Source organism: Hyla sarda, chromosome 2, assembly GCF_029499605.1.
Source record: "Hyla sarda isolate aHylSar1 chromosome 2, aHylSar1.hap1, whole genome shotgun sequence".
Taxonomy (NCBI): Eukaryota; Metazoa; Chordata; class Amphibia; order Anura; family Hylidae; genus Hyla; species Hyla sarda.
In genome coordinates, this window is record NC_079190.1 from 453,238,841 (window position 1) to 453,265,883 (window position 27,043).

The 27,043-nt window shown below is 46.2% G+C and overlaps 1 protein-coding gene across 1 annotated transcript in view; it reads left to right on the forward strand.

Annotated features, from left to right (window-relative positions):
• GBE1 (1,4-alpha-glucan branching enzyme 1) overlaps window positions 1–27,043 on the forward strand; it is a 264,980-nt gene that overhangs the window by 75,838 nt on the left and 162,099 nt on the right. The window contains exon 4 of the mRNA XM_056559362.1: window positions 22,157–22,272. Within this exon, the coding sequence (XP_056415337.1) occupies window positions 22,157–22,272 (116 nt within the window). The remainder of the gene's footprint in view (window positions 1–22,156; window positions 22,273–27,043) is intronic.

Consider the following 27,043-nt stretch of genomic DNA (forward strand, 5'->3'; position numbering starts at 1 on the left):
ATGATGACAAGGGGATGATGAAGGGGGGATGTGTGGGATGATAAGGGGATGTGTGGGATGATGACAAGGGGATGATGAAGGGGGGATGTGTGGGATGATAAGGGGATGTGTGGGATGATGACAAGGGGATGATGAAGGGGGGATGTGTGGGATGATGACAAGGGGATGATGAGGATGTTAATGACGGGTCTGGATGATGACAGGGGGGGATGAGGTATTTCCCACCCTAGGCTTATACTCGAGTCAATAACTTTTCCTGGGATTTTGGGTTGAAATTAGGGGTCTCGGCTTATACTCGGGTCGGCTTATACTCGAGTATATACGGTACATCATCCCCATTAAATAGTATCACTGTTCATGTGCTGTTTACAGTCTGATGGCGCTTGCATGGGGGCTTGTAATGGGGATGACTCAAGCAGAAGACAGCATAGTGTCTTTTGGTCAAAAGTGAAGGGCAAATGCAAGCCAGCCGGGGATGTTGCAGAAGCTGAAAAGTTCTAGGATAAGTTGTCATTAATTTATTTAAATATCTGCTTATTCTAGGTTGTGTTCGTGTGGGCTGTCCTAATTACTGATTGGCCTCTATCTTTTTATAAGTAGATTGAGAGCTGTCAATTGCTGAATAGAACAACTCATTTGATTACTTTACTCATTGTGCGCTAAGTAAAGGGGCAATTGACTGATCATCTTACATGCACACTTGTACACAGCTATCATTCACTGAGTAGGACCATCCACTTGACTATTCAGGCCATGAGCAAAGATTTACAGTGTATAAATAAATGACAAGTTTTCCTGCAACTTACCCATACTACTATACTATATCAGTTTACTCAGGTCATCAGGGCTGGTACGGAGATTGTGACACTGGACACTAATGAAACCCGACAGGTCCTCTTCACTTTAAATGGGGTCCATAGAGGTTCCGTTAGATGCCCTTTTATTTTTCTTGATTTTAGCATAAAAATACAGACATGCAGGATTTCTTTCTCCGCTAAAGTTCCTTCATTTGAACGGAATCAGCCAATGGAGCTCTGAATGCTGTTGCAAACCTAGCCTTAAAGGGGTATTCCGGCTTTATACATATTATCCCCCATCCAAAGGATAGGGTATAAGATATATGATCGCAGGGGTCCTGCCACTGGGGATCCCCCCCCCGCAATCTCTGTACAGCCCCCTGCATTCTGTGCCAGGCGCTGCCTCAGAGACGGGGACGTGCCGGGGCTGCACCCAAATCGCGGGGGTCCCCAGCGGTGGCACCCCTGCAATCATACATCTTATCACCTATCATTTAATAGGGGATAAAATGTATAAACCTGGAATGCCCCTTTAAAAGTATGTTCCAACCAAAGTCTATGCTCTTCTTTGAATTCTGCTTATGTTTACCAGTACAAACCTGTATGCCATTATTGCTGTAGAGATAATGTTTCCCAGGCATTGAGCCTATATAGTTTTTTTTTAACCTATTTTATAGAGTTTTACAGCAATTTTAATAAGGGTATATTATATGTGCAAAGCACATTCTTATGAAGAATACATTTTTTGGAACTTATTTTCTTTATTTCAATGAAGAAAAAATTGATCTGTCAGCCCTTTATCTCTGCGTTCTAGGGCAGCAGAGATGTTTCCTGCAGGGAACCTATCACATTTACTCTGAAACCTGCTGGTGCAGCAGTAAAATTGATGCTGCTTGTACATTTTCTACCTATTGCATATAGATTATTGTTCCCTGTACCATTCCCATACTCTCTGTGGGTAGCTTTCTATTTGTCTGGGACAGAGGGATTTAAATCTCCGAGTGAACTTTAGTGCCTGTACGTTTTGTCTCTTGCCTCGAGCAAAAATATTGACAGATATCTTTTATCGTAAATATGGTAGTAATTTTGTTTTGAGTGCAAAACAGAATACAATGCACAAAGGGTGAATATTCTAAAGCAAACAAAAGTTAGAGCATTGTATAATACAAAATATCATTTGTGCGCCAATACATTTATATAGGGGTGTATACAGATGCACACAAAAAATTGTAAAATAGACTAGATTTGCTGATCACGTCTGTGCATATATTAGCTGTATATTGTGTGGATGTGTATTCTTAAATACTTATGGTAGTATAAAAATATTTTCCTGTAAAAAGTTTCACCAGGCTGTTGTTTTGTCTATAATAGGTGCTCAGATTTAAGAAACACTCTGATTTATTTATTTTTTGCCTTTATCATGCACCCTCACTATCACCAGCCAAATAGCGCCATTTTTTATTTTTTTATTTTTTTTTTTAATTCCAGCATAACTGCATTTATGTTTTATTACTCTAACTTGCTCATGTGATCACCAGTTTGATTCTAAGAGAGTCCCTGTACGTAAAGGGGTACTCCCCTGGAAAAAAAACATTTTTCAACTGGTGCCAGAAAGTTATACAGATTTGTGTATTACTTCTGTTTAAAAATGTTAATCCTTCCAGTACTTATCAGCTGCTATATGCTCCACAGGAAGTTATTTTCTTTCTTTCTTTCTTTCTTATTTTATTTTTTTTTCAATTCAAAGTTTATTGAAAAGAAAATATGTAGAAATGACATTTAATATGAACAATACCAAGTGGAACAATGCATACAAGGTAGAGAATCAAAATGTCAATCAGTAACAATGTACAACAAGGTAATCTATGCAGTAGCTCGGCAGCCTATTTTCAATCGGGTCTCTCTACGAAGGTACGTTCATGGGACATGGACATATGTCAGAACTTATCATACGGATAGAGGTAAATCCCCTAGAGCAGGGGTCCTCAAACTACGGCCCGCGGAGCGCATTTACACGGCCCGCCGGGTGTTTTTGCCTTAGGACAACCTTGTGTTCCCAAAGATGCTTTCGGAACACAAGGATGCCTCTGTGAAGTCCCTGCGGCCCGCGTTTACTTTAAAAACGCGGGGACCGCCGGGAGCAGGCGCACGCAGCGACGTCACTGACGTCCCATGCGTGCGCCCATGGCAACCGAGCGCGGAGCAGCGGAGAAGAAGCAAGGACACGCGCGCTGGTAGTAGGTAAGTGTTTACAAGCGGCGCATCCCTTCGGTGTTCTGACCACCGATCCTCCGGTCCTGCTATGGCCCGACCCGAGGAGCGGTGATCGGAACACTGAAATGGGGCAGTACACAGGCATCCAGCCTCCAGCCATACTTTATGGCTGGAGGCTGTATGCCTGTGGGGGAACATACTGCCAACGCAATTTGGGGGACTATACTGCCAGCCTAATGTGGGGGAACATACTGCACCTACTGTGGCGGAACATACTGCACCTAATGTGGGGGAACATACTGCCAACCTAGTGTGGGGGACTATTCTGCACCTAATGTGGGGGAACATACTGCACCTAATGTGGGGGAACATACTGCCAGCCTAGTGTGGGGGACTATCCTGCACCTAATGTCGGGGACTATTCTGCACCTAATGTGAGGGAACATACTGCACCTAATGTGGGGGAACATACTGCCAGCCTAGTGTGGGGGACTATCCTGCACCTAATGTGGGGGAACTATACTGCACCTAATGTAATTTGGGGGACTATACTGCCAGCCTAGTGTGGGGGAACATACTGCACCTAATGTGGGGGAACATACTGCACCTAATGTGGGGGAACATACTGCACCTAATGTGGGGGAACTATACTGCACCTAATGCAATTTGGGGAACTATACTGCCAGCCTAATGTGGGGGACTATACTGCACCTAATGTGGGGGAACTATACTGCCAACGTAATTTGGGGGACTATACTGCCAGCCTAATGTGGGGGAACATACTGCACCTAATGTGGGGGAACTATACTGCCAACCTAATGTGGGGGAACTATACTGCACCTAATGTGGGGGAACATACTACACCTAATGTGGGGGAACTATACAGCACCTAATGTAATTTGGGGGACTATACTGCCAGCCTAGTGTGGGGGACTATACTGCACCTAATGTGGGGGAACTATACAGCACCTAATGTAATTTGGGGGACTATACTGCCAGCCTAGTGTGGGGGACTATACTGCACCTAATGTGGGGGAACTATACTGCCAATGTAATTTGGGGGACTATACTGCACCTAATGTGGGGGAACATACTGCCAACGTAATGTGGGGGACTATATTGCACCTAATGTGGGGGAACTATAATGCACCTAATGCGGGGGAACTATACTGCCAGCCTAATGTGGGGGATTATATTGCACCTAATGTGGGGGAACTATACTGCCAGTCTAATGTGGGGGACTATATTGCACCTAATGTGGGGGGACTATACTGCCAGCCTAATGTGGGGGACTATATTGCACCTAATGTGGGGGAACATACTGCCAATGTAATGTGGGGGACTATATTGCACCTAATGTGGGGGAACATACTGCCAACTTAATGTGGAGGACTATATTGCACCTAATGTGGGGGAACTATACTGCCAGCCTAATGTGGGGGACTATATTGCACCTAATGTGGGGGAACTATACTGCCAGCCTAATGTGGGGGACTATATTGCACCTAATGTGGGGGAACTATACTGCCAGTCTAATGTGGGGGACTATATTGCACCTAATGTGGGGGAACTACAACCTAATGTGGGTGAACTATACTGCACCTAATGTGGGGGGGAACTACAGCCTAATGTAGGGGAACTACTACCTAATGTGGGGGACTATACTGCCAACCTAATGTGGGGGAATTGTACTGCACCTAATGTGGGGGACCTATACTGCCAACCTAATGTGGGGGAATTGTACTGCACCTAATGTGGGGGAACTGTACTGCCAACCCTAATGTGGGGGAACTACAACCTAATGTGGGGGGAACTGTGCTGTGTATTTAAAGTGGTAGTCCACTAATAAGATATAAGTGTGCATAGGAATTTATTCATGTTTTGTTATCTATAGTCCGGCCCTCCAATGGTCTGAGGAACCGTGAACTGGCCCCCCGTTTTAAAAGTTTGAGGACCCCTGCCCTAGAGCATACTTCCATAGTATCAATTATAAGAGAAGGGCTAAATAATTCTCAACTATCCAGGGGTCCCAGACGGTATAACAGCTGTCTGTGACAAAACCTCAACCCGAGTCAGGCACATAGGAGTGTTTTGAGCCATTAAAGGGGAATAAGGAAGCAGAAAGTCTCAATGTAAAAAAAAAAATACTGTGAAATACTGTGATACCGTGATACTTTAGAAAAATACTGTGATACTCATTTTTGGTCATATTGCCCAGCACTACCCCACCGCCCCGGCCCCATTGCCTCCCCCATCCCCGGTTTTATAATTACCTGTTCCCAGAGCCCACGCTACTTCTTTCTCCTGCTGCGTCCTGCGTTACACTGTGCGCAATGACGAGTGACGAGCGCGACGTGACGTCACCGTCAGTGCGCACAGTGACAGTTCAGCAGGACGCCACCGGAGCCAGATGTGGAGTGGACCCCGGGAACAGGTAATTATAAAACCGAGGATGGGGCCGGTGGGGTGTCGGGGGGGGGCGGTTTTGGTGGTCGCGGCAGGGGGAGCAGTGGCGGTGATAGGTCTCAGGACCCACAGACAGGCAGGGGGAGAGAAGCGGGTGGTGGCGGCCTATGGCACCGCAAAAGCCACTGCAGTGCATTGATTTAAAGCGCCCGCTTTAAATCAATGATCTGCAGCGGTGTCGCGGGGGGATAAATAGCCGATAACTTATACCGGAATATCGGTATAAGTTATCGGCTATTGGCCCTAACCTCCACCGATTATCGGTATTGACCCTAAAAAATAGATATCGATCGATCCCTAGTCGATTTTCACAGCCTTGGAATAATCATTCTAGCGGCCATCAGAAGGAAGATGAGGAGTTGGGAGGGCTCTGTGGGCATGGAGTGGAAAGGAGGGCAACCTCCGGAGTGAGTGGGAGGCAGGTTGAGGTGATGTGGTGTATGACGTCCAGGACTTTCGCCCAGAAGTTGAGCAAAGGTGGACAGGTGAACCATATATGTAGCTTAGTGGCTTTAGCCGAGTTACATCGCCAACAGGTGTCAGACACTCCCGGATAAAAGATCGCCAGCATGGCAGGGGTCCTGTACCACTGTGTCAGGATTTTATGGTTGGTCTGAGTTTTGCATGGTATGGAAGAACTTTGGCATTTGACTACTGCCGTGTGCCATTCATCATCCAAGATAGTGTCACCCAAGTCCTTTCCCCAGCCAGATTTGAAAGAAAGAGGTTGATCAGAGCTGAAATTGAGTAGTAGTTTATATAGGATGCTAATTATACGTGACCCAGGACTTGTGGCAGCACACAGCTTTTCAAAGTGAGATAGCGGGCGGTGCAGTTGCAAGGTTTGTTTGTTAGTTTGGTAAAAGTGTCACAATTGTGCGTATTGTAACAGTTGGGTAAAGGAGGGGGTGGGGTCAGGGATCAGTTCAGTGAGCGGTTTAAGTGAAGTTTGGTTCAGGAGATCATGGAAAGTAGTTCCCCTGCCTCTCTAGTAAGATTGGAATCTAGGGGTGGAGAGATGGGGGGAAAAGGAGATTATCAAAAAGAGGTGTTAAAGGACCTCCAGGGGAAAGATTTCCAGTTGAGACATATTTGATTTGCAATGAAGGAGGGGTGAGAGGAGGAGCAGTGCGGGGACACCATAGAAACTCCATCGGGTCACAGCTCAGCATCTGGCCCTCTACCGACACCCATTGCTTAGCAGATGACAGCAGTCCAGTACTCTAGTCAATACAGATGCAAGGTAATAGGAAAGAAAGTCTGGGAGAGCTAAACCACCCTTTCGTTTCCTCGTAACGAGGACATGTCTGGCAAGTCTAGAGTGTTTCTTAGCCCAGATAAAGCACAATTGGAGTGAGCTCTCCTAAAAAGGTACGTGGCAGGTTCAGAGGGACACATGAGAAGAGATAAAGAAGGCGAGGAAGTACATTCATTTAAAAAATGTTTATTCTGCCCAACCAAGAGAAGTCTCTTCGTTTCCATCTGGCAAGATCTTTCTTCAGGGAAATGTAGGAGAGGGGGGAAGTTGAGGCGATAAGTATCAGTTAGCTTAGTTGGAACCTAGATCCCCAAATACTTAAGGGAGGAGGTTTGCCACTTAAAGGGATAGGAAGAGCGGAGATGTTAGACAGTAGAAGGGGGAGGGTCACGTTAAGCGCTTCACACTTGGATGGGTTCAGTTTGTAGTTACTGTGGAGGGAAAAAAGGCGAATCGTGGACATGAGGGATGGGAGAGCAGTAAGAGGGGAGGACAAATACAGGAGTAGGTAGTCTGCGAATGCTGAGCATTTGTAATGTCTCTTCCCCATGGAGAGGCCCCTTATGTCAGGATGTTGACGTATGGCAATTAAGAGATGCTCCATACAGAGTACAAACAAGATTAGGGATAAGGGGCATCCCAGATAGGCGCCATTGCAAATATCAAAAGGGAGAGAGAACCTACCCTTGATTCTGAGTTGCGCTTGTGGACAGGAGTAGAGGGCCATTATACAGGACAACATGATCCCTCCCACCCCGATTTGTGACAATGTAGCTGACAGAATTTCCCAGTTCACCCGGTCAAAGGCCTTCTCTACATCAAGGGAGAGGAGAAAGAGAGGAGTATTATGTGTATGGGAATAGTGGATGGTAGAGCAGGTTCGTAGAGTGTTCTCTTGCCTCCCTGCCAGGAATGAAGCCCACTTGGTCTGGGTGGATCAGGGAACTCATGTGCGGAGATAGCCTGTTAGCTATAAGTTTGGCAAAAAGTTTTGTGTCTGTATTGATCAAGGAGATGGGGCGGTAACTAGAGCATAACAGGGGATCTTTGCCTTTTTTCGGGATAACAGTCACATATGCACGTAAGAAGGAGGTGGAGGGAGGAGAGCTCGGGGATATGGAGTTGAAGGCGGGCAGCAAATGGGGAGATAAATCAGTTTGGAGCGTTTTATAAAATTTGGCAGTATAGCCATCAGTACCAGGACTTTTACCTGCCGACATAGAGGAGATGGCCACCTCCAACTCCACAGGCACGAATGGTGCCTCCAGTTCCTGTATTACTGATTGATCAAGGTGGGGAAGGGCCGTTTCTGCAATAAAGTGTGACAGGGGGCATGTGGTTTACCAGGTGAGGGTTGTCCATGGGGTGGCTGTAGGTGGAGGTATGTGTGTATATGTGTATATATATATATATATATATATATATATATATATATATATATATTTGTGGTCGTGGCCCATGATAGTGGAATTGGACGTACTTACCAATGCTTGTCTTGATCTGTTTGTTTCACAACTCGTCCACCTGTAAAACACATCCTGCCACTGAACACACATGCCTTAACCTGGACTGATACTAACTGACCCTTATTACTGAATCTTAACAGCGGTTGAATTGTGCCCAAACCGCAAACGAGGGCACGCCTATAGTGGGCATGCCCTATTGGTGATAAATGAAAAAATGGGTTTGGGAGGGTGGGCAACGCTGTGCGATGAACGTGCCGGCTTGCAGAGAGGCCGAACGTTAAATACACCCGGCCCCTCCCACAAATTCAGCCGTAGGCTTCTCACTTGTGGTCGTGGCCCATGATAGTGGAATTGGACGTACTTACCAATGCTTGTCTTGATCTGTTTGTTTCACAACTCGTCCACCTGTAAAACACATCCTGCCACTGAACACACATGCCTTAACCTGGACTGATACTAACTGACCCTTATTACTGAATCTTAACAGCGGTTGAATTGTGCCCAAACCGCGAACGAGGGCACGCCTATAGTGGGCAAAAAAGATAACACGGTTAGGTAACTGGTGAAAGCAAAATTACTTTTATTTATTACAGCACTAAAAATTTGAATACATCCGCCATTTCTAACTGGGGGTTGGGAATGTATGCCGCATAGGCATCTGATTTCCATCTTCCTAATTTTTTTAATATATGGACCGGTACTCCGTGTTTGGAGGCTGCGGAGGCTGCTCCAATGCGGAACGAGTGTCCTGAGTAGCAGCGTGGGTCGAGACCTAACAGCCTGATCAACGTGCGTACATGACTGACAAACTGAGCGGTGGTGAGAGGAGCTGAATCAAAAGGCAGCAGTGGCCTTAACTCTGGTTTGCCATTCATGATGTTTACCCACTCCGTGAGTACCGCTAGAGGGCACCAGGGGTTACCGGAGGGATAATACCGCACCATGGTGGACTCCCTGCAGGTTTTCGTGACCCGTAGTGTGAGCTCTGCATGATTTTGCTTGATGCTGAGTTGGCCTATGTCTACGAAAGGTGCTGAACGTGACGTACAAGTGATCTCCCCAGGCCTCAAAAACCCATAAAGCGCCAAGTATATGCCGACCTTGATAACCTTGCTGTGGAACCACCCGAACGGGGCGGAGTCGAGAAGATTCGACATGTTTCTGAAGATTTCCCCTGTAATAGGTTGCCCTGTACCCACCCGCGGGATGGAGGTAGAATTAACCCCTTTTAATGCCGCTTTGATAAGATGTATTGAGCATATGGAAGGCTCTTCAGGGAATTGTAAAGCATGGTAGTGTTGAATTCCGGATATATGTAACTTGATGGAGTTGTAAGACAAGCTCAGGTCAGAGTGGCAAAAGGCAATGAACTGTAGTATAGTGGAAATGCTAAAGCCCCAAGGCAAGGCGTGTCTGTCCAGAAACGAGCTGTATAAGCTGATGGCTGCTGCGTAAGCCTTCCTTGTCCTTGGGGCTAATGAACTCCTCACTAAAGTTTCTGCTATCAGGGAGTAACGCCTCAATCCAGAGTTAGCACCCGATGTGAAGGCACTGTGGTGGCTACTGGCTCCGCACCTGGTGAGACCTGGAAAAAAAGATCATAGTTACCCCTAGACAAGGCATCAGCCGCTGTGTTGCAAGTTCCGGCTATGTGTACTGCAATGAAGTCGAAATTGTGTTGTAGTGCTATCCATACTAGCCTGCGCAAATAACTCATGACCTGTAATGATTTGGATCTACCCTTGTTAACTGTCTGTACTGTGGCCAAATTGTCACAGAAAAACGTGACCGTGGACTTGGACCATGAGGATCCCCAGACGTGTGCTGCTGCCACTATGGGATACACTTCAAACAAGGCGGAAGTGCGGCTGAACCCAGGGACATCCATAACCTCTGGTGGCCATCGGCTGGCCATCCACTGCTCGCCATGGATTGCTGCGAAACCCAGTGTGCCTGTGGCATCCGTGTACACCTTAGGGGAGTCGAGAGTGACAGCTGGCAAGAAAATTGACACCCCATTCCACTGACTGATGTGAGCATGCCACATGTGTAAGTCTGCCAACGCTTCAAGACCTAACTTGACCGGACTACCTGACTTTGTTGCTAGTGACAGTAGTGCCAACAGCCTTGACACAAAAGATCTACCCTGCGGAATTATCCGCATCGCGAAAGCTAGCATGCCTAGCAAGCTCTGTAGTTCAACCCTTGATGTCACTCGTGTTCTCATGAATTTCTGGATGGTTTCTTTAATTCTACTGAGTTTGTCTGCGGGCAGGCTGGCCTGCATTCTCTCTGTGTCCAGTACCACACCTAGGAATGTAATCTTAGGTAAAGGTCCCTCCGTTTTCCCATGAGATACTGGTATACCCAGGGTGTCGAATAAAGACCTCAGTGCTAGCAGACTGTTGGGATTACCGCCTGGGGGATCTAACAGGAGAAAGTCGTCCAAGTAATGTATGACGTGTCTACAACCTGACACATTTACCAGTACCCAGTGCAATGCTCTTGCTAGCTGTTCGAACAACCACGGGCTGCTCTTGGAGCCGAACGTGAGTCTTGAGGCGAAATAGTACATGCCCTGCCACTTTATGCCATACCACTTCCACAACTCTTCTGCTATTGGAAGCTACTTGAAGGCATCGGCAATATCTGCCTTTGCTAACCATGTACCTGGTCCCAACTGAAGAATGATTTGTATAGCGAGGTCGACTGAAGCATATTTCATAGCAAATTCTTCAGATGGGATCAGGGCATTCAGGCTGGGTACTACAGAAGAATATGGGGCAGATAAGTCGTAAATTAAACGTTTTTTATTGGAGAATTTCCCTGTCACCACCCCGACCGGGCTGACCCTCCAGACTTCGAATGGTGACGTCTGGAATGGCCCGATGATGAAGCCTTTGGTTAACTCCTGTTGGATTAAATCCGTAACGACCTGGGGTTGCTGCGTGGCTGACCGTAAATTTTTGCACTCAAACGTAGATTGAGGTAAAGACACTAAGCCTGTGTGGAAACCCGACCTGAAGCCTGTGAGTAACCATTGTACCCAGTCTTGTTCCGGGTGATCTGCCAACACACTAGCCAGCGCATCCACCTGGACCCCGCCTAGTCACGACTGCTGTGACCTCTGAGAGCACAATGAGCTGGGATGGGCCCGGAAGCAGAGCAAGCACACGTGCAACAACCTGCAGTTGCTGAAATTGCAACTTGCCAAGTTGTAGTTGTTGCATACCTGGCTCCTGCCCAGGTACCTCACAGGGCGCCCCAGTTTGTCTACAGCAGTCGAGAACTTGTGCCCGGGAGCAGGAGAAGCCGTAACCCCCCTACTGGTACTTGGCTCAGGCTCGTGGCTGGCGCTGGAACACCACGGGGCTGTGTGTGAAATAGACTGGCAGATGGTGCAGGTCGGAGCCTTCAACCCAGCAAAATGCTTACAAAACAGTTCGGTGTCTACCACTCCCCAGTCTGTTTCGTAAGCGAACTGACTGACCCCTGCCGCAGCCTTTGCCGCAAAGGACTTGTGGTACTCGTAGAAGTACGACCCGCCGTATTTGTACGCAAACTCTGATAATTTGTACAAATACAGGTCCAGCTCTTCCCTCCTCTCTGGTTTCTCGGTACAGATCACATCCCTGTATAGGCTGAAAGCAATCACAAACTCTACTATAGTGAGCTTGCGGTTTAACCTGGCATCCTTGCTCTTGAAGACCACCGAGACCTCCCCACATGCTACCGTCTTCGTCTCAGTGACGTCTTGGGTGCTTATAAGCAAGGATGCCAGGTTAACGTCCTTGCCGTCCAGAATGTCCTTGCGGATGGAAGCGGGAATGAAGTGTGATGGCGTGATTTTTGGAGGAGTAGTTCCCCTACCTACAGGAGTTGCCACCATAGGCGTAGCTGGGGTTGCGGGTGCAACCGCCGCGAGGGGAACTGATGCTTGGGACGCACTACCCCTCTCGAATGTGTCCATTCTGGATTCCAGGCTGGACATGGAGGACAACATGCTGTTCATCATAGAATGCAGTTGTGCCAGGGACGTGGCTACTGTCTGCCCTGACATGTCCTGCTGACTGCCGCTCGCTTCCTGTCCTGATGTTAGCAGCTTGTATAATTCTGCTTTCCTAGCTGACGCCGGAAATGGAATTCCCTTCTTGCGAAGCTCCTCCATCAATCTGGGAATTGTCCAGGATCTGTACGCCGTGCCTATTCCCTGCTCGGAACTCCTGGCAGGGGTTTCTGGGACAGACAACGTGTCTTCGATGTCTGATGCGTTCGACATAATGCCTCCACCTGTCCGGGCCATGACGGGTGCCGGGGAGAGATTAATAAAACATGAAAACCATGTATGCCTTCCGACTCTAGTTGATAACCCCTTCTGCTACTAACCTGCCAACTACCACCGTCAACCGTCAGGCAAGGACCTAGGATAACACGATATATTAACACATGCTATAACATTCCTACTATCGACTCAGGTGCCTACCACCTCACCGTGTACTACCTAGACCAACTCTCCTGGCTCGTTGACCGTGACTATACTAGACCATCCCAATTGTCGTGAAAACATGATCGTGGAACAGTGAAACCGCCAACATTTACACCATCGTGACCTAAGGTTCTAAGGCCTGCGGAGCACAAGCCCCTGGCGTGGACCGTGTGAATGCAACGTGTCGCCTCGTGCGAATTGCTCTGAAATATGTCCGCAACTGTCTTGTCGTGGTTCCGTCCTGCAAGATGTTTCGGGAGATAGTCTGATTATAAGTGTATTGCTCTGAAGACGTGTCAGCAGCAATGAGTCGTAGCTACCCTCCTGAAGAACGTGTCAGGATAAGTGGATCTGCGCTTAATCGTACGTGTGCCGTGTGGTATGCTCTGAAAACGTGTCAGCAGCAAACCAGATGTAGGTTACCCCCCTGAAGACGTGTCAGGACAACGGGTTAAATTCCTACCAATGAATGACGTATGGTATGCTCTGAAAACGTGTCAGCAGCCAATAACTGTTATGTCCCCCCCCCCCCGCCACCCTGTATGCGTGTCAGGGTGACGGTTCACTTCTATTCAAGTGTGTAACGCGATGGCATGCTCTGAAAAACGTGTCAGTAGCAAACCAGTTGTAGGTTACCCCCCTGAAATCGTGTCAGTACAACGGGTTAACTCCTACAAAAGTGCGTAACGTGAGGTATGCTCTGAAAGACGTGTCAGTAGCAAACCTGGCTGTAGGTTACCCCCTGAAAGCGTGTCAGGATAACAGGTTAAACTCCTACAAAAGTGCGTAACGTGTGGTATGCTCTGAAAACGTGTCAGTAGCACACCTGGAAACTAGTTGAAGATGACCAGCTGAGAATGCTGCCCCTAAATCGTGTCAGACTGCAGTTGTTGGTTACTCTTATGAGTCCGTAACGTGAGCTATACGGTGTGCTCTGGCCACGTGTCAGTAGTCCTTGTTATGCGTGAGTGTCAATGTTTGCTCCTGTGTGGCGTTCCGTATGTCCTGTGATGCTAGCCATGGGGCCTGTCCAAGGAATGACACCCGTCCCCCTTTTTTTTTTTTTTTTTTTACGACCATGCCCCCCCACATGTACATGCATACGCATCTGCACCCACCCTCTGCATGTGCGTACACCTGCGCATGCATGCCCTGACGTGTCAGACGCCAATGTCGTTTCAGAGGTTTACTGTTATGTCCCCCCCTGTGTTGGCCCCTTGTTCTGTTGTCATATACTGAGATCTATCCGGATGAGCTGCGGCTGTTGACCCCCTGGAGACATGACCTCCGCCCCACCGCACGTGGTATCCCCGTGATCACATCTCCAGAGTAGTCACAGCCTGTGCCTTGTCAGATCAATCATGCTGTCAATGTATCTCAGTAATGTGCATCAACTGTGACAACTACCGGTTCCCAGTGCTAATACATATATCTTGGAACATACCTATGAGTTTTGACTGTTTTGCCAGGACTTGTCCTACGCACTTTTAAGCCTATAAAGTATAAATGCATAATGTAACAATACCCAGCCACATAGTACGTTATCCCATCGTCAAGATAGAAGACCTTGTACCCTCCTTGTTGTCAGCGATATGCATGGCACGTACCCTGTCACAACCACCGCCGGTGATCACTCAGAAATAACGACATAACAAGTTATCACCATCCTCAGTACCGACATGCTGCCAATCAACCCCCCCCCTCACAGACTCTGCACTGCCACCTAAGCGTCCCTGGCAGAATCAGTTGGCTGCTAATCTGCCGTCCCCCCTGCGAGGAACCGTATGCGGGGCTGTACGTTTCACGAGCGTGGCCACTACAGGCCCCTGTATCCAGCGCTTACCCGTCCTCTGGATTCAGTCCTGGAGATCGATGCGTGTCCCCTGGCTGAACGCCCGCCGTTCACCTGACCGGAACCGGAAATCCCCGCTTGCTGACGTCCCTTCCTGTAACGTCTCCAACGCTGTGCGAACAACGCTGTGCGATGAACGTGCCGGCTTGCAGAGAGGCCGAACGTTAAATACACCCGGCCCCTCCCACAAATTCAGCCGTAGGCTTCTCACATATATATATATATATATATATATATATATATATATATATATATATATATGCACAACAATGGATCACCGCTCACCACACCCGCAACTGCTCCTTAGTCCGTGCTGCGGACACACCGGTACTGCCTCCGGCTCTCACAATTTGCAACAAAGAAGATAGTCCGGCACAGAACTGTAGTATGCAGTTAAGAACTCAGAACTTTATTTCAGCATAACGCAGTACACAGGATAACCTGACGCGTTTCGCACCGGAGTGCTTAGTCGTAGGTAACAGGTAACCACAATGAACGTCTTAAAATACACAAAATAGCAGTCACATGACCACACACATCATAGTAAAATCGTTCTAATACAAGACATGGTGCTGGAGTATCGGATTGGGAAACACAAATTTTTTAAGACATGTTCACACCTGGGTACACCCAAAACGTTTGTTGTTATAATAGACTTTCTCTAAATACAGTGTAAACATTTACATCATAGGTTAATAACATATTTTGAGAATAGCCAGGTAGATACACTCATCTGCAAGAACAGTAACCTGAATATTATATTTTTTGTTTTTTATTTATTTATTTTTAATTATTAATTTGTATATGTACCATTCTCAGTTATGTTATTACATTTAAACAAGAAAAAAATGAAATAATGATAGGATGTCGCTAGGCTCGTATGTTTTTATACAAGTATGGAACAATGTACCATATCCGCGTATGGAGACACACACGCGCATGGCAAACAGCTCCCAGCTATATATATATATATATTTATATGGAGGTATAATATTGACGGAAAGTCTATAGTATGTTGGGTCAGGTGACAAGGGGTGCCTACATGCGTCTTAATAGAGGGAATAAACACTGAGGATTTCCTGTCTCTGAGTACAGAAGCAAGAAGCTTTCCAGATCTATTGCCCCATTCGTAGAAGAGATGGCCAGTAAGTTGTTTTTAGTACTTATGTTTTGAGGACAATTGGTCTAGGAGTTCACTACGAACTTGAATGAGTCTCAAGGAGTTGTAGAGAATGGTAAAGACTAGATAGCTTTGCCGACACTTCCCTCTTCAGTCGGGAACCCTGCTTGATCAGCACACCTCTGAGGACACATTTCAATGCCTCCCATTTAGTTAGAGGGGAGGAAATGTCCGAGGCGTGGTCCGCAGCAAAATTTCAGATGGTAGCTTTAATATCCTGTATACAGGGTCCCTCGAGGGATTCATTAAGGTGCCAGGCAGATTGCGGTCTCGAGAGGGAGGGAAGAGTCAATGTGCAGAAGATGGGGGCATGATCAGACAGTAGCCTCAGTCCGATGGTTGTGGACGTAATAGAAGGCAACAAGTGGTGGGGGCAGAAGATATAGTCAATGCGGCTACAGGTCCGCCTCGGGAAGGAGTAAAAGGTGTAATCCTTATCTTGTGGGTGGATAGGATCTCAATGTGTCACTTGGTTGCATGGAGTGCAGTTTTATCCTCAAAGTTTTATTGTGGGAGAGGGTCAAGGAGCCTGACGAGGTATCAAATTTAGGAAATAAGGGAAGGTTTAGGTCCCCGCACAGGAGAATAGGTCTAGTAGCAAACTCTGATAGCGCATTAAGGGTCTGTAAGAGGAAGGGTATTTGATCTTTTTTGGGAGTATAGATAGATGCTACGGTGAGGGGGTGGTTAGAGATCTCACAGTTTACAAATACAAATCTGGCACATGGGTCCGGGAGGGAGGAGAGAATTTTGAGGGGGAGGGATTTATGGAATGCCAAGGAGACCCCTTTTGACTTGGAGTCCGGGTTAGTACTATGGTGGGGAAGTATTTGTTAGACAGGGTGGGGACATGGTCAGATTTGAAATGGGTTTCCTGTAACGCTGCGATGTGCGTTTTTCTGTTTATGTAGCGTGTAGAGTATTTGAGTGTGTTTTTCTGAAGTGTTGAATCCCTGGACATTTAGGATGACTAGTTTAATGTCAGATGCCATAGTGGTAACTGGGTGAATGGAGCAGCTTACCAGCTGCACCGCGGAAGTTCAGGGTGTCCAGGTCGCAGGTCGGGAGAACATGATCCTAAGGCTGGGTTCACGCCGCAGAATTTCTCCCGGAGATCGAGCCGGCAGCGCTAGGACTGTGCGGACTGCATTGCTGCCCTCATAGACTGCAATGCATTTCTGGGTGGATCTTTTGGGAGAAATGCATTGCCATCTATGGGGACTGCAATGTAGTATGCGCGGTCCTAGTGCCGCCGGCTTGATCTCCGGCAGAAATTCTGCTCACAAATTCCACAGTGTGAACCTAGCCTAAGAGTAAACAAAAGGAGAAGGGGAATGAGCAAGAGAGGGTGAGGGACAGGGCAGGACAGGGTGAAAGGCAACCATGAGGGAATTGTAGCAAGGGTTCTAAGAAGGGCCATAAGGGCCAGTACATGGATTGGGACCAGCCTGGTTATAGCTCTAATGAGGGTCAAAATGGAAGGATCGCCAGGATTGAAGGCAAACCCGGCATCAGGGAAGGCTGAAGTGGGTAGCATAACAGTGATTCGTAACGTACAGTCACAGGGCCTAAAGAAACTGGATTCTCCACTAGGGAAGCAGCGAAGAGTAACCAGTATGAGGAGGCTTTATAACAATAGAAGAATAAACCTATTCTAATGGAAATAGTGAGGTGGGAGGCAGGAATTAAACGGCTGAAAAACAGTAGCGTATAGCAAACATGCAAATGCGAAACAGTAGGAGTGCGCCTCTAAGAGGCGTCATCAAGAAGAGGTTCCAGTGTTCCAGTCCAGAGCATGGGGAACAGCACTTCCGGCAGTGGCACTTGTGGGGTACGGTGCAAACCAGGAGCAGGTAGCCCCTCAGGTCTGGAGAGTCAGGTCTTGTGGTGTTGGGTCAACGATTTTGGGACTGAGGTTGGAGGATCCGCTCTGGCGAGGCGTTGTGGTCGCACTGGTATTGGTGTGGGCCGTGGCCAGGTTGTAGGCAGGAACAGTCCATCCCATTCAGGCAACGGAAAATGCGGTAGCTTAAATGATGCTGAGAAGGCTGGTAAGTCTTCAGGACGTCTGAGTGTCACAGTTGTACGACCATATCTCGCCGTTAGGGAGAAGGGGAAACCCCATTTGTAGTTAATTTGGGTGTTTTGTAGCATGAGGAGGAGAGTCTTGAGAGCTGCTCTTAGTTTGAGGGTTCTTAAGGAGAGGTCAGGATATAGATGGATAGGGGTGCCATTATAAGTGAGATGTTTCCGATTTCTAGCTTTGCACATTATTTTGTCCTTCACTAGGAAATGGTGCACACTACAGATGACGTCCCGCGGTTTAGACTGGTCGGGGCTCTTGGCTTTCAGAGCTCGGTGTGCCCTGTCCAATTCTAATAGAATGTCTGGAGGCTTCTGGATGACTTAGTTGAAAAGATTTTGCAAGACATTAGCAAGGTCCGGCCCTGAGGAGGCAACGACACAGGTAGACCTTTGAGCCTAATGTTATTTCGCCTCTTTCTGTTATCCAGGTCGTCGAGGTGGTCCACCATCGTGGATTGATGTATGGAGAGAGACTTGGTACTGTCATTGAGAGAGTGCAGCTGTGCGGCCACTGAGGAGCGCAATTCTTCCAGGTCACGAACTCAGTGCTTCAATTGTGTCACGTCCTCTTTGACAGGTTAAAGATCCGGCCTCCAAACTGTTCGGAGGTCAGAGGAGAGCGTTTGCAAGTCGGATTTAGTAGGTAGTAAAGCAAGCAAGGCTTGGAGTCCGGGAAAGTTCTTGAGAATTTGTGGCTGCCTCAGGTATAGGCAAACTTGGATCCAGCGCCGGGCCTGGTGGGCCGTACAGACGATCCATGTTGCCCCCCCCCCCCAGTAGTCAGGGTCTCTTTCTGCAGCAGAGTCTTGGGGAGTCAGAGTCCATTTCTGCTGACCAGTCAGTCACATCTTGGGCAGGGGGGCCCTGAACTGGAGCAGGTGCAAATGACATTAGAAGCATAAGCAGCTGAGTGCTTAGTTAAGGAGGCAGAACGAGAGGGATGTTGGGAGTTAGGAGGGGTCTCCCTTCATTTTTTCAGGTAGTGATGGTGACACTGCAGCAGCATATGAAGGTGCGGGGATATGCTGTACTTGTAACTGGTGTGAAGAGGAGGAGGCAGGCAGCATGGAGCGCCCAAGGGGGTATGGGGGGTAGTCATGGTGTCTGGGTCGCCTCTGGAACCCCCTACATGCGGTTTCTCCTCTGTGGGTAGCGGTGACAAGGTCAGGGGTGCAGAGGAGGAGGATATCTCCAGGTCTGTACTTTGTAGTCTGCACTGCAGAGGGGCCTCCCCTCCCATTCTGCGATGGTGAGAGCAGGGAGGAGGCCGCACTCTGCGTCATGGCACCATACCTGGGGGAGTCAGTGGTGAGATGCCCGGGACCGCCGAGAGTCGGCATGACTGAGGAGTCTTTTTGCAGAGGCTGTGCAGATGCGGCCGGCAGGTGAGGCCAGCCCTCGGGTGGAGCACGCTCCCGTTGTGGCATACGGGGAGCATGAGCTGCGTGCTGGAGAGAGGAGGAGGATAGTTCCGGGGTTAATGGCGGCTTGAGGTCGGCGGTGCTTGTGGCGGGTTCGGGGGGGTACTCTGAAGAACTCTGCAATGCTTCCGGGAGCGTCTACAGGTGCCATAATAGCAGGTTTGCAGGGTTTATTACTTCGCCGGCCTCCCATAGCAGAGCGTGTCGCCTCGTTAACTGTCGACCCTGCAGAAGCTCCTACGCCGCGCTGCTCATGCCTCGCGAGCCAAGCCACGCCCCTCCCGGGAAGTTCTTTTCTTTTGGAATTTTCTGTCTGACCCCAGTGCTCTCTGCTGACATCTCTGTCCATGTCAGGAACTGTCCAGAACAGGAGAGGTTTGCTATGGGGATTTGCTGCTACTCTGGACTGTTCCTAAAATGGACAGAGGTGTCAGCAGACAGCCCCGTGGTCAGACAGAAAGTAAATTCTAAATTAAAAGAAATTCCTGTGGCGCATACAACAGCTGAGAAGTACTGGAAGGGTTAAGATTTTTAAATGGAAGTAATTTACAAATCTATTTATCGTATTTTCTGGGCGAATAAGACTTCCCCCACATTTTTCAGTTTGGGATATACTCTCCATATAAGACTACCCCTCTACCATGATACGGTACCTTACCATTGTTCCCCCGCACTAGGTAGGCAGCATAGTTCCCCCACACTAGGTAGGCAGCATAGTTCCCCCACACTAGGTAGGCAGCATAGTTCCTCCCACATTAGGTAGGCAGCATAGTTCCTCCCACATTAGGTTGTCGGCATAGTTCCTCCACATTAGGTTGTCGGCATAGTTCCTCCCACATTAGGTTGTCGGCATAGTTCCTCCCACATTAGGTTGTCGGCATAGTTCCTCCCACATTAGGTTGTCGGTATAGTTCCTCCCACATTAGGTTGTCGGCATAGTTCCTCCCTCATTAGGTTGTCGGCATAGTTCCTCCCACATTAGGTTGTCTGCATAGTTCCTCCCACATTAGGTTGTCGGCATAGTCCCTCCCACATTAGGTTGTCGGCATAGTCCCTCCCACATTAGGTTGTCGGCATAGCTCCCCCACATTAGGTTGTCGGCATAGCTCCCCCACATTAGGTTGTCGGCATAGTTCCCCCACATTAGGTTGTCGGCATAGTTCCCCCACATTAGGTTGGCGGCATAGTTCCCCCACATTAGGTTGTCGGCATAGTTCCCCCACATTAGGTTGTCGGCATAGTTCCCCCACATTAGGTTGTCGGCATAGTTCCCCCACATTAGGTTGGCGGCATAGTTCCCCCCACATTAGGTTGCAGTTCCCCCACAGACACACAGCCTTCAGCCATATACAGTGTATGGCTGGAGGCTTTATGACTGTATACTTCCCCATTTCAGTGCTTCGACCAACGCTCCTTCGGTCCAGGGTCACAATCTACTGCTATGGCCTATAGGCCAAAGCATTAGGTCCTAGGACCGGAGGAACGGTGGTCAGAGCACCGAAGATGACATGCTGTTAACTTACCATGCCCGCATGTCCTCGGTGCTCTGCTCTGCTGTTGCTATAGGCGCACACACGGGACTTCAGTGATAATCCTGCGTGTGCTACCTTCCGCCGGCCCCTGCGTTGTTAAAGTTAACTGGGACATCCTTGTCCCGAAAAGGGATGTCCCGAATGTGACGGGGGAAGTTAATCTTGACCGGGACGCCTGTCGTATGAATAATCCATACCCCCGGCGTCCCGGCCGACTGCAGCACGTGGCGTTTAAGATGACCCCGACCCCGAGAATATTTTACGGGGTTAAAAAGTCGTCTTATATGCCGGGAAATACAGTAACTTTCTGGCACCAGTTGATTTAAAAAAAAAAAAATATGTTTTCCAGTGGAGAACCCTTGTCAAGAGTACCTGTCATTTGGAAAAACTTTTGACATGCCCCAGTAACTAGGTGGTAGGTTAAAAATTCTTGTGCTGTACAACGGTTTAGCCATCTTTATAAATTATTAAAGGTAGTAAGCATAGAGCTGTATGAACCAGTTAATCCAGACAGTGTCTGTGTTTTCACAGATATAAAATACGCTGTTGATTGTTGACATGAATATTTTGACAATATGGTGGTCTTACCTGCGGGTAGATGATAATTGTCATATATCAATAGGCCTTTACCTGCTAGGACCCCTGTTTGAACTGTGCAGCAGTTGAGTATGTGGACTGCCAAAGATAACCAAGCACTATACTAAGCTGAGTTCTACAGTACCCTGTAGAATTTAAATGGTTAAACTGTGTGCAAACTCAACCCCCACTCCATTCAAACAGGGACACTTGGGGCCCCCATTTTGTAGTGGCACTCACACTGATGGAAGAGTCAGAATCTGAAAAAGACAGTGCTGATTCACAACATAGTAATTAGAGATGAGCGAACGTACAGTAATTTGATTCATCACGAACTTCGCGGCTCGGCGGTTGCTTAATTTAGCCTGCATAAATTAGTCCAGCTTTCAGGTGCTCCGGTGGGCTGGAAAAGGTGGATACAGTCCTAGGAGAGAGTCTCCTAGGACTGTATCCACCTTTTCCAGCCCACCGAAGCACCTGAAAGCTGGACTAACTTATGCCGGCTAAAGTCAGCAACTGCCAAGCCGATAGGTTTGTGAGGAATCAAATCACTGTAAGTTTGCTCATCTCTAGTAGTAATGATTAAAACTGCTCCATAATGTTTTCCATTCTGCTGCTTTTAACTGTGTACTAAAAGTGAGCAGAATCTCCTTGTTCTAGCCACACGTTTTGGCAACTTTAGAAAAAAAAATAACAAAATCTTAAAGCATTTCAAAACATTCCTGTCCAACAAAAGCTGTTTGAGCATTTATTCTACAATGTAATTTTTCAAAAGTTTTGCTTACATACTTCAAACTAGTAACTAACAATTTCTGCATTTTAGATGATTGGAATCCCTTTTCACATCCATATAAGAAGTTGGATTTTGGAAAATGGGAATTATACATTCCGCCAAAGGAAGATAAATCCTCTGTCATACATCATGGTTCCAAATTAAAGGTATCTAATTGTTTTCTCTTTTGTTTTAAATGTTTTAATTTGTTTTGGTTAATTGTTACTTCAACATATTATTCAGCCATCTTATTCAGCCTGTTGTTTTATAGTAATTTTTCTGTGTGTGCAGTCTTTCAACTGTTTTTTTTTTTTTTTTTTGGAGAAAACATTTTATTTTGTGCTATTTATTTATTGTTTTGCTTATTCTTACAGTTGCAGAGCTTTTTGTAATTTTTTTGAATCTCCTTTAAAGATTTTATGTTGGGTCTCAACCTGCATCATTTTAAGTGCTAACAAATTACACCTCCTGCACAGTACGTTACCTATGTCTGAAAGCCAGAATTGCATTTCAGTATAATGACTTGCTTGCCCTGTAGGAAGAAAATTAGTTATCTCTACTATTTTACATTTTCTTTACAAATCAAAATACAAATACAATCCCAGTAAATTGTTGCATTATAACCTGGAGATGTATTCGGCATTGGTGCTCTCCTAATTACATACACAATTTTTGTGAGGAATAAAAAGTCATTCCTAATATTAATGGTAACACAACATAACATGTCGTCTGCTTTATAGTTTTGCAATTTTGAAGTAGAAGTTGTTTCAAAAAAGTTATGAAGTGCTTATTTGCATTGTATGATTTTTGGAAATTACTTTCTAGGGGGGAACATTACAAAACTAGCCGAACCTCTCCAGGCAGGCACAGAGTAATATACAATATGTAGAACATACAAATGTGTAAATCACACAGTAGAACAAATTTATTGATAAATTAGAACTTTTAAGATTATTAAGTAATATCCCAAAAAAGCAAGCCACAAAAAACGGCATACATTTTTTATTTTTTTTGCATTTACGTGTAGTATGTACCTCAAATAAGTGGCCAGTTAAGCAATGCTTCCATATTTCCTAGTTGAGCATTTTATTCAGTTAGGTCAACTTTTTACTGCTATAACAGACTTCTCATGTAGAGTTGTACTGATCTAAGACTCCAATCATACTATGGAGATTCCACGTGTAATCCGCTTACAGCAGCCTCCTATTGATTTCAGCAGAAGTTCTGCTACTCTGTTTAAACATCGGAAGTTCTGCCACAGGAATTGGATTCCAGCAGAAGGTTGAATCTTGTTCAATCTTCTGGCAAAATCCAACAGAAAATTCATTCCTCTTTATTTGGTTTCCAGTCAGTCTACTCGGGTCTGGGGAGAATGACATTACGCCGGCATATGCAATCACCTCGTCCCCGATGAGCTGTTAGAGAGGCTGCCCGACATTGCTGGGTGAATCAACTTTCCCACTACCTGCACCCGAACGCCTAGCAGAGAGCCACTGATTTTCTGAGACGTGCTTCAGATCTGTGCCACAAGCTGCCTTTAGAATGCACTACCACCATCATCATGTGTTGGGCTCCCAAAGCTGCCAGTGATTGTAAATGCTTGCTCAGAGTGCCTGAAAGCCAGCAGCAATCACCCCCATCCACTGGTAAGCTTCAGGAGCTGACAGACATCCCCACTGGATTTAAATATTCCACTGTACCCACCCACCTGTCAATCAGCACTGCTGATTTAATCTAGGAGCAAATTTCTACCATTTTTGATTTTTTTTAGATGATTTCTTTATTCAGTATGCAGATTAGATCATTGGTGCACCAGAAGCATGACAGTATTTCTCTGAACACGCTATGCCCGCATGGACCCCTCCTATCTCCTCCTTCTCATTCTTTTATGTCTGGCCTAGCTATCGAAGGGTTCTGGGTGGGCATTAGCACACTAACATATTTTTTTCATGTAGAGCTGACCCACCATTAATAGATTTTTACTAGTGAAGTCTGCATTGCATATAAGGGCAAATGGAGCATTTATCTGCCTTCTGGGGGCCAAAATGTATCTTTCCTGTACATGCTGTCATTTGATGTGAATGTCAGTCTCTTGTTCATCATAACAGAGGGTCGAGAAGTTTCCTATATGAGTTAGACACCTATAGAATGAGTTGCAAGAAGCCTGCGGAAGAAAGGTAGACATCATCCACTAACATTCCGAGATATAGGTCAATTTCAAGCTGTTGTATACAATGCTATAGAATGCATACAATAATATCAACTGTGATTTTAAGGTAACAAGGACAGAAAGGTTTGCTATGTATTTATTTGTCTTCAAACAGCATGTTATTTCTATAGTGTCAGTCATTCCTACTCCTTTGCTTTATGAAAAAAGATAATAAAACTTTTGTACAGAATGTCATTGTTTTTTCTATTGTATCACATTCTTTTAAAATTCAAGGATTTTTGCTTGAATGGCGACTTTTTTTGTATTCTGAAATGCTGTATTATTCCCTGAAATTGTTTTTGAGGCTAAGGGCTAAGAGCTATAAATCTCTACTGACCAGTACATTTATCTTGAGTTCTAAAGTGATAGACTGATAAAAGTGGCTGCTCGAGGCAGCAGAAAGACTGGCACACTTTAAATCTAAAGCAACTTTTTTACATACTGTATCCTGCAATACTAGAACTAAATCTGTAGACTTGATTATAGGAAGCTCGAGGCTACGAATCTCCTTGAACCGTCATGACTTGTCATTGAATTCTCGAAATATATGGCGACCTTCACTTGCAGACACTATAATCTACATAAGGAAACTGCATGTGCTTTGCAGGGATAATTCATCACTATATATAAATGGCAAATAAAACACATTTATAAATTTAAAAGGATTACATTGTAAAGACACAGTGTCTAAAATGATATTTTTCCTTTTAAAGAAATGTATTTATTTTTTTTGTTCTGCTGTCTAAACAAGACTCTCTCTTTTTCTACTTTGTGTTTCTTAAAGCCCAGTCAGCCTGTCAGTATAAATAGCTGCACTAGTTAAAGGGTTATTCCTATCACATATAGCCAGGATATGCCATCGCCTTATGATCAGTCCATCCACTGGAACCTTCATATTCCTTGAAATGAAGGGGCCACCGTGCTGATTTAGCTTTTGCATCTACTTATAAGGGTATTTTCACACTACAGAAATTCAGCAAGGAATTTCCATGGTAGTTACACATTCTGCACTTATGTCCGTGCATATTTGTAGTGGACATAAGAACTCTTCCATTGACAGACAAGACTGCTCAATATACAGCGGAATCCAATGAATCTTTGTTCCGGCACTGTTCTTTTCTTGTTGAGTTACGTGTCTGAAAGTAATTCAGTCATAAGCTAGCCATGGACATTAGTTTAATGCTGCTTTTGGCATTGCAGACTTTTCAATATGTTTGGGGCCTTCTGACTTATAGCAGAGAAAGATCAGGAAAAATCTATTCCAAGATGCTGTATCAATTTGCTCTCGAAAGATAAGCGCTGCTGCCATATTTACTCCCTGTTCCCCTTTCAAAGTGCATGCATGCAAGATTAATTCAAGTATGCAAATCTGTGTGTCGGCAAGGGGGGGGGGGGGGGAGGGGAGCGTGTGACAGAGGGTCGAGAAGTGAGACCTATAGAATGGATTGCAAGACGCCTGTAGAGGATAGGTAAACATCATCCAATAACATTCAGAGTTATTAGGAAACTGTAAAAAGGTACTCCAGTGTTAGTCATTTATCCCACAAATGCCGAGATCAGTGATGACTGTGGCATCTAGGGGGTTAGATGCTCTATGATAGTCTGATCTGGCCTCCGATCGGTACCCCTGCAACACAATTGCAGGGTGCCAATGGGTTTTAATGGCTGCCAAGGGCCTTTGAAGGACTTTGATACAACTTATTATTATTTACAGCCTACAGAAGTAATTTGACAGTTCACTGAAGGGCTGCATGATTTTGGGTAAATTTGAAATTGAGATTATGGAGGTAAATATTGCGATTTCAATATGCAATTGCGATTATAATAAACAAATGGAAAAAAAAAAAAAAACAGCTCATATCCAGAAACTGGGAGAAATTGGCTTAATTCCTCCTCCACATTTCATGTGTCTGGCATAGTCTGCACACTCTCCGGCATTGTTGCACTGCTCTATGGTGCAGCGCAGCCACATGGGAAGGAGCACTAGGGGAGTGTTTGATTCTACACAGTGCACTTCTTGGTTAAAATGTCAGATTATCTTTAGTTTGTTTTAATATACTACATAGTATGCCTAAAATTGTCCTCCTCTGACCCCTATTACCTTATTATTTTTCCGTATCTGGGGCTGTATAAGGGCTCAATTTTATTTGAAAATGGGAAAAGGGGGGGGGATTTTAAACTTGCGGAGGGGCTTATTATTCATTATCTTTTTTCTTTTTCTTTTTTTTTACAATTTTGTTTAGTCCCCATATGGCAGTGTTTTCCAAACTACAGCTCCCAGCATGCCAAAATCCAAAGGCTGCCCGGTCATGCTGGTTGGAAAACACTACTACTTACTATTCTTGCAGACACTCATCAGTGTTATGCCATAGCACAGCATTGATCAGTGCTATTGGTGCTCCATTACTGCAGGCTGCTGAGGCTGCCTGCATTATTGGAGCGCTGATGGGACAAGCCGGAGGCAGGTAGGGAACCTCTGCTCGTCCTCTCAGCTGTTTGGGACCCCACAGGTTTTGTCGCGGGTGTCCCGATCAGCTCCACTGAGCTACCAGAGATTGTTTTTGGAATTTTAAACACCGCGATCAACTTTGATCGCAGTGTCTAAAGGGTTAATGCCAGACGTCACCCGGATCTATGATGTCCGGCATTAGCCAGTATGAAGAGAGCTCAGCTTCTGAGCTCTCTTCATACACCTGCCGCACAGTTGCGCTATATTCATATGGCGGCCA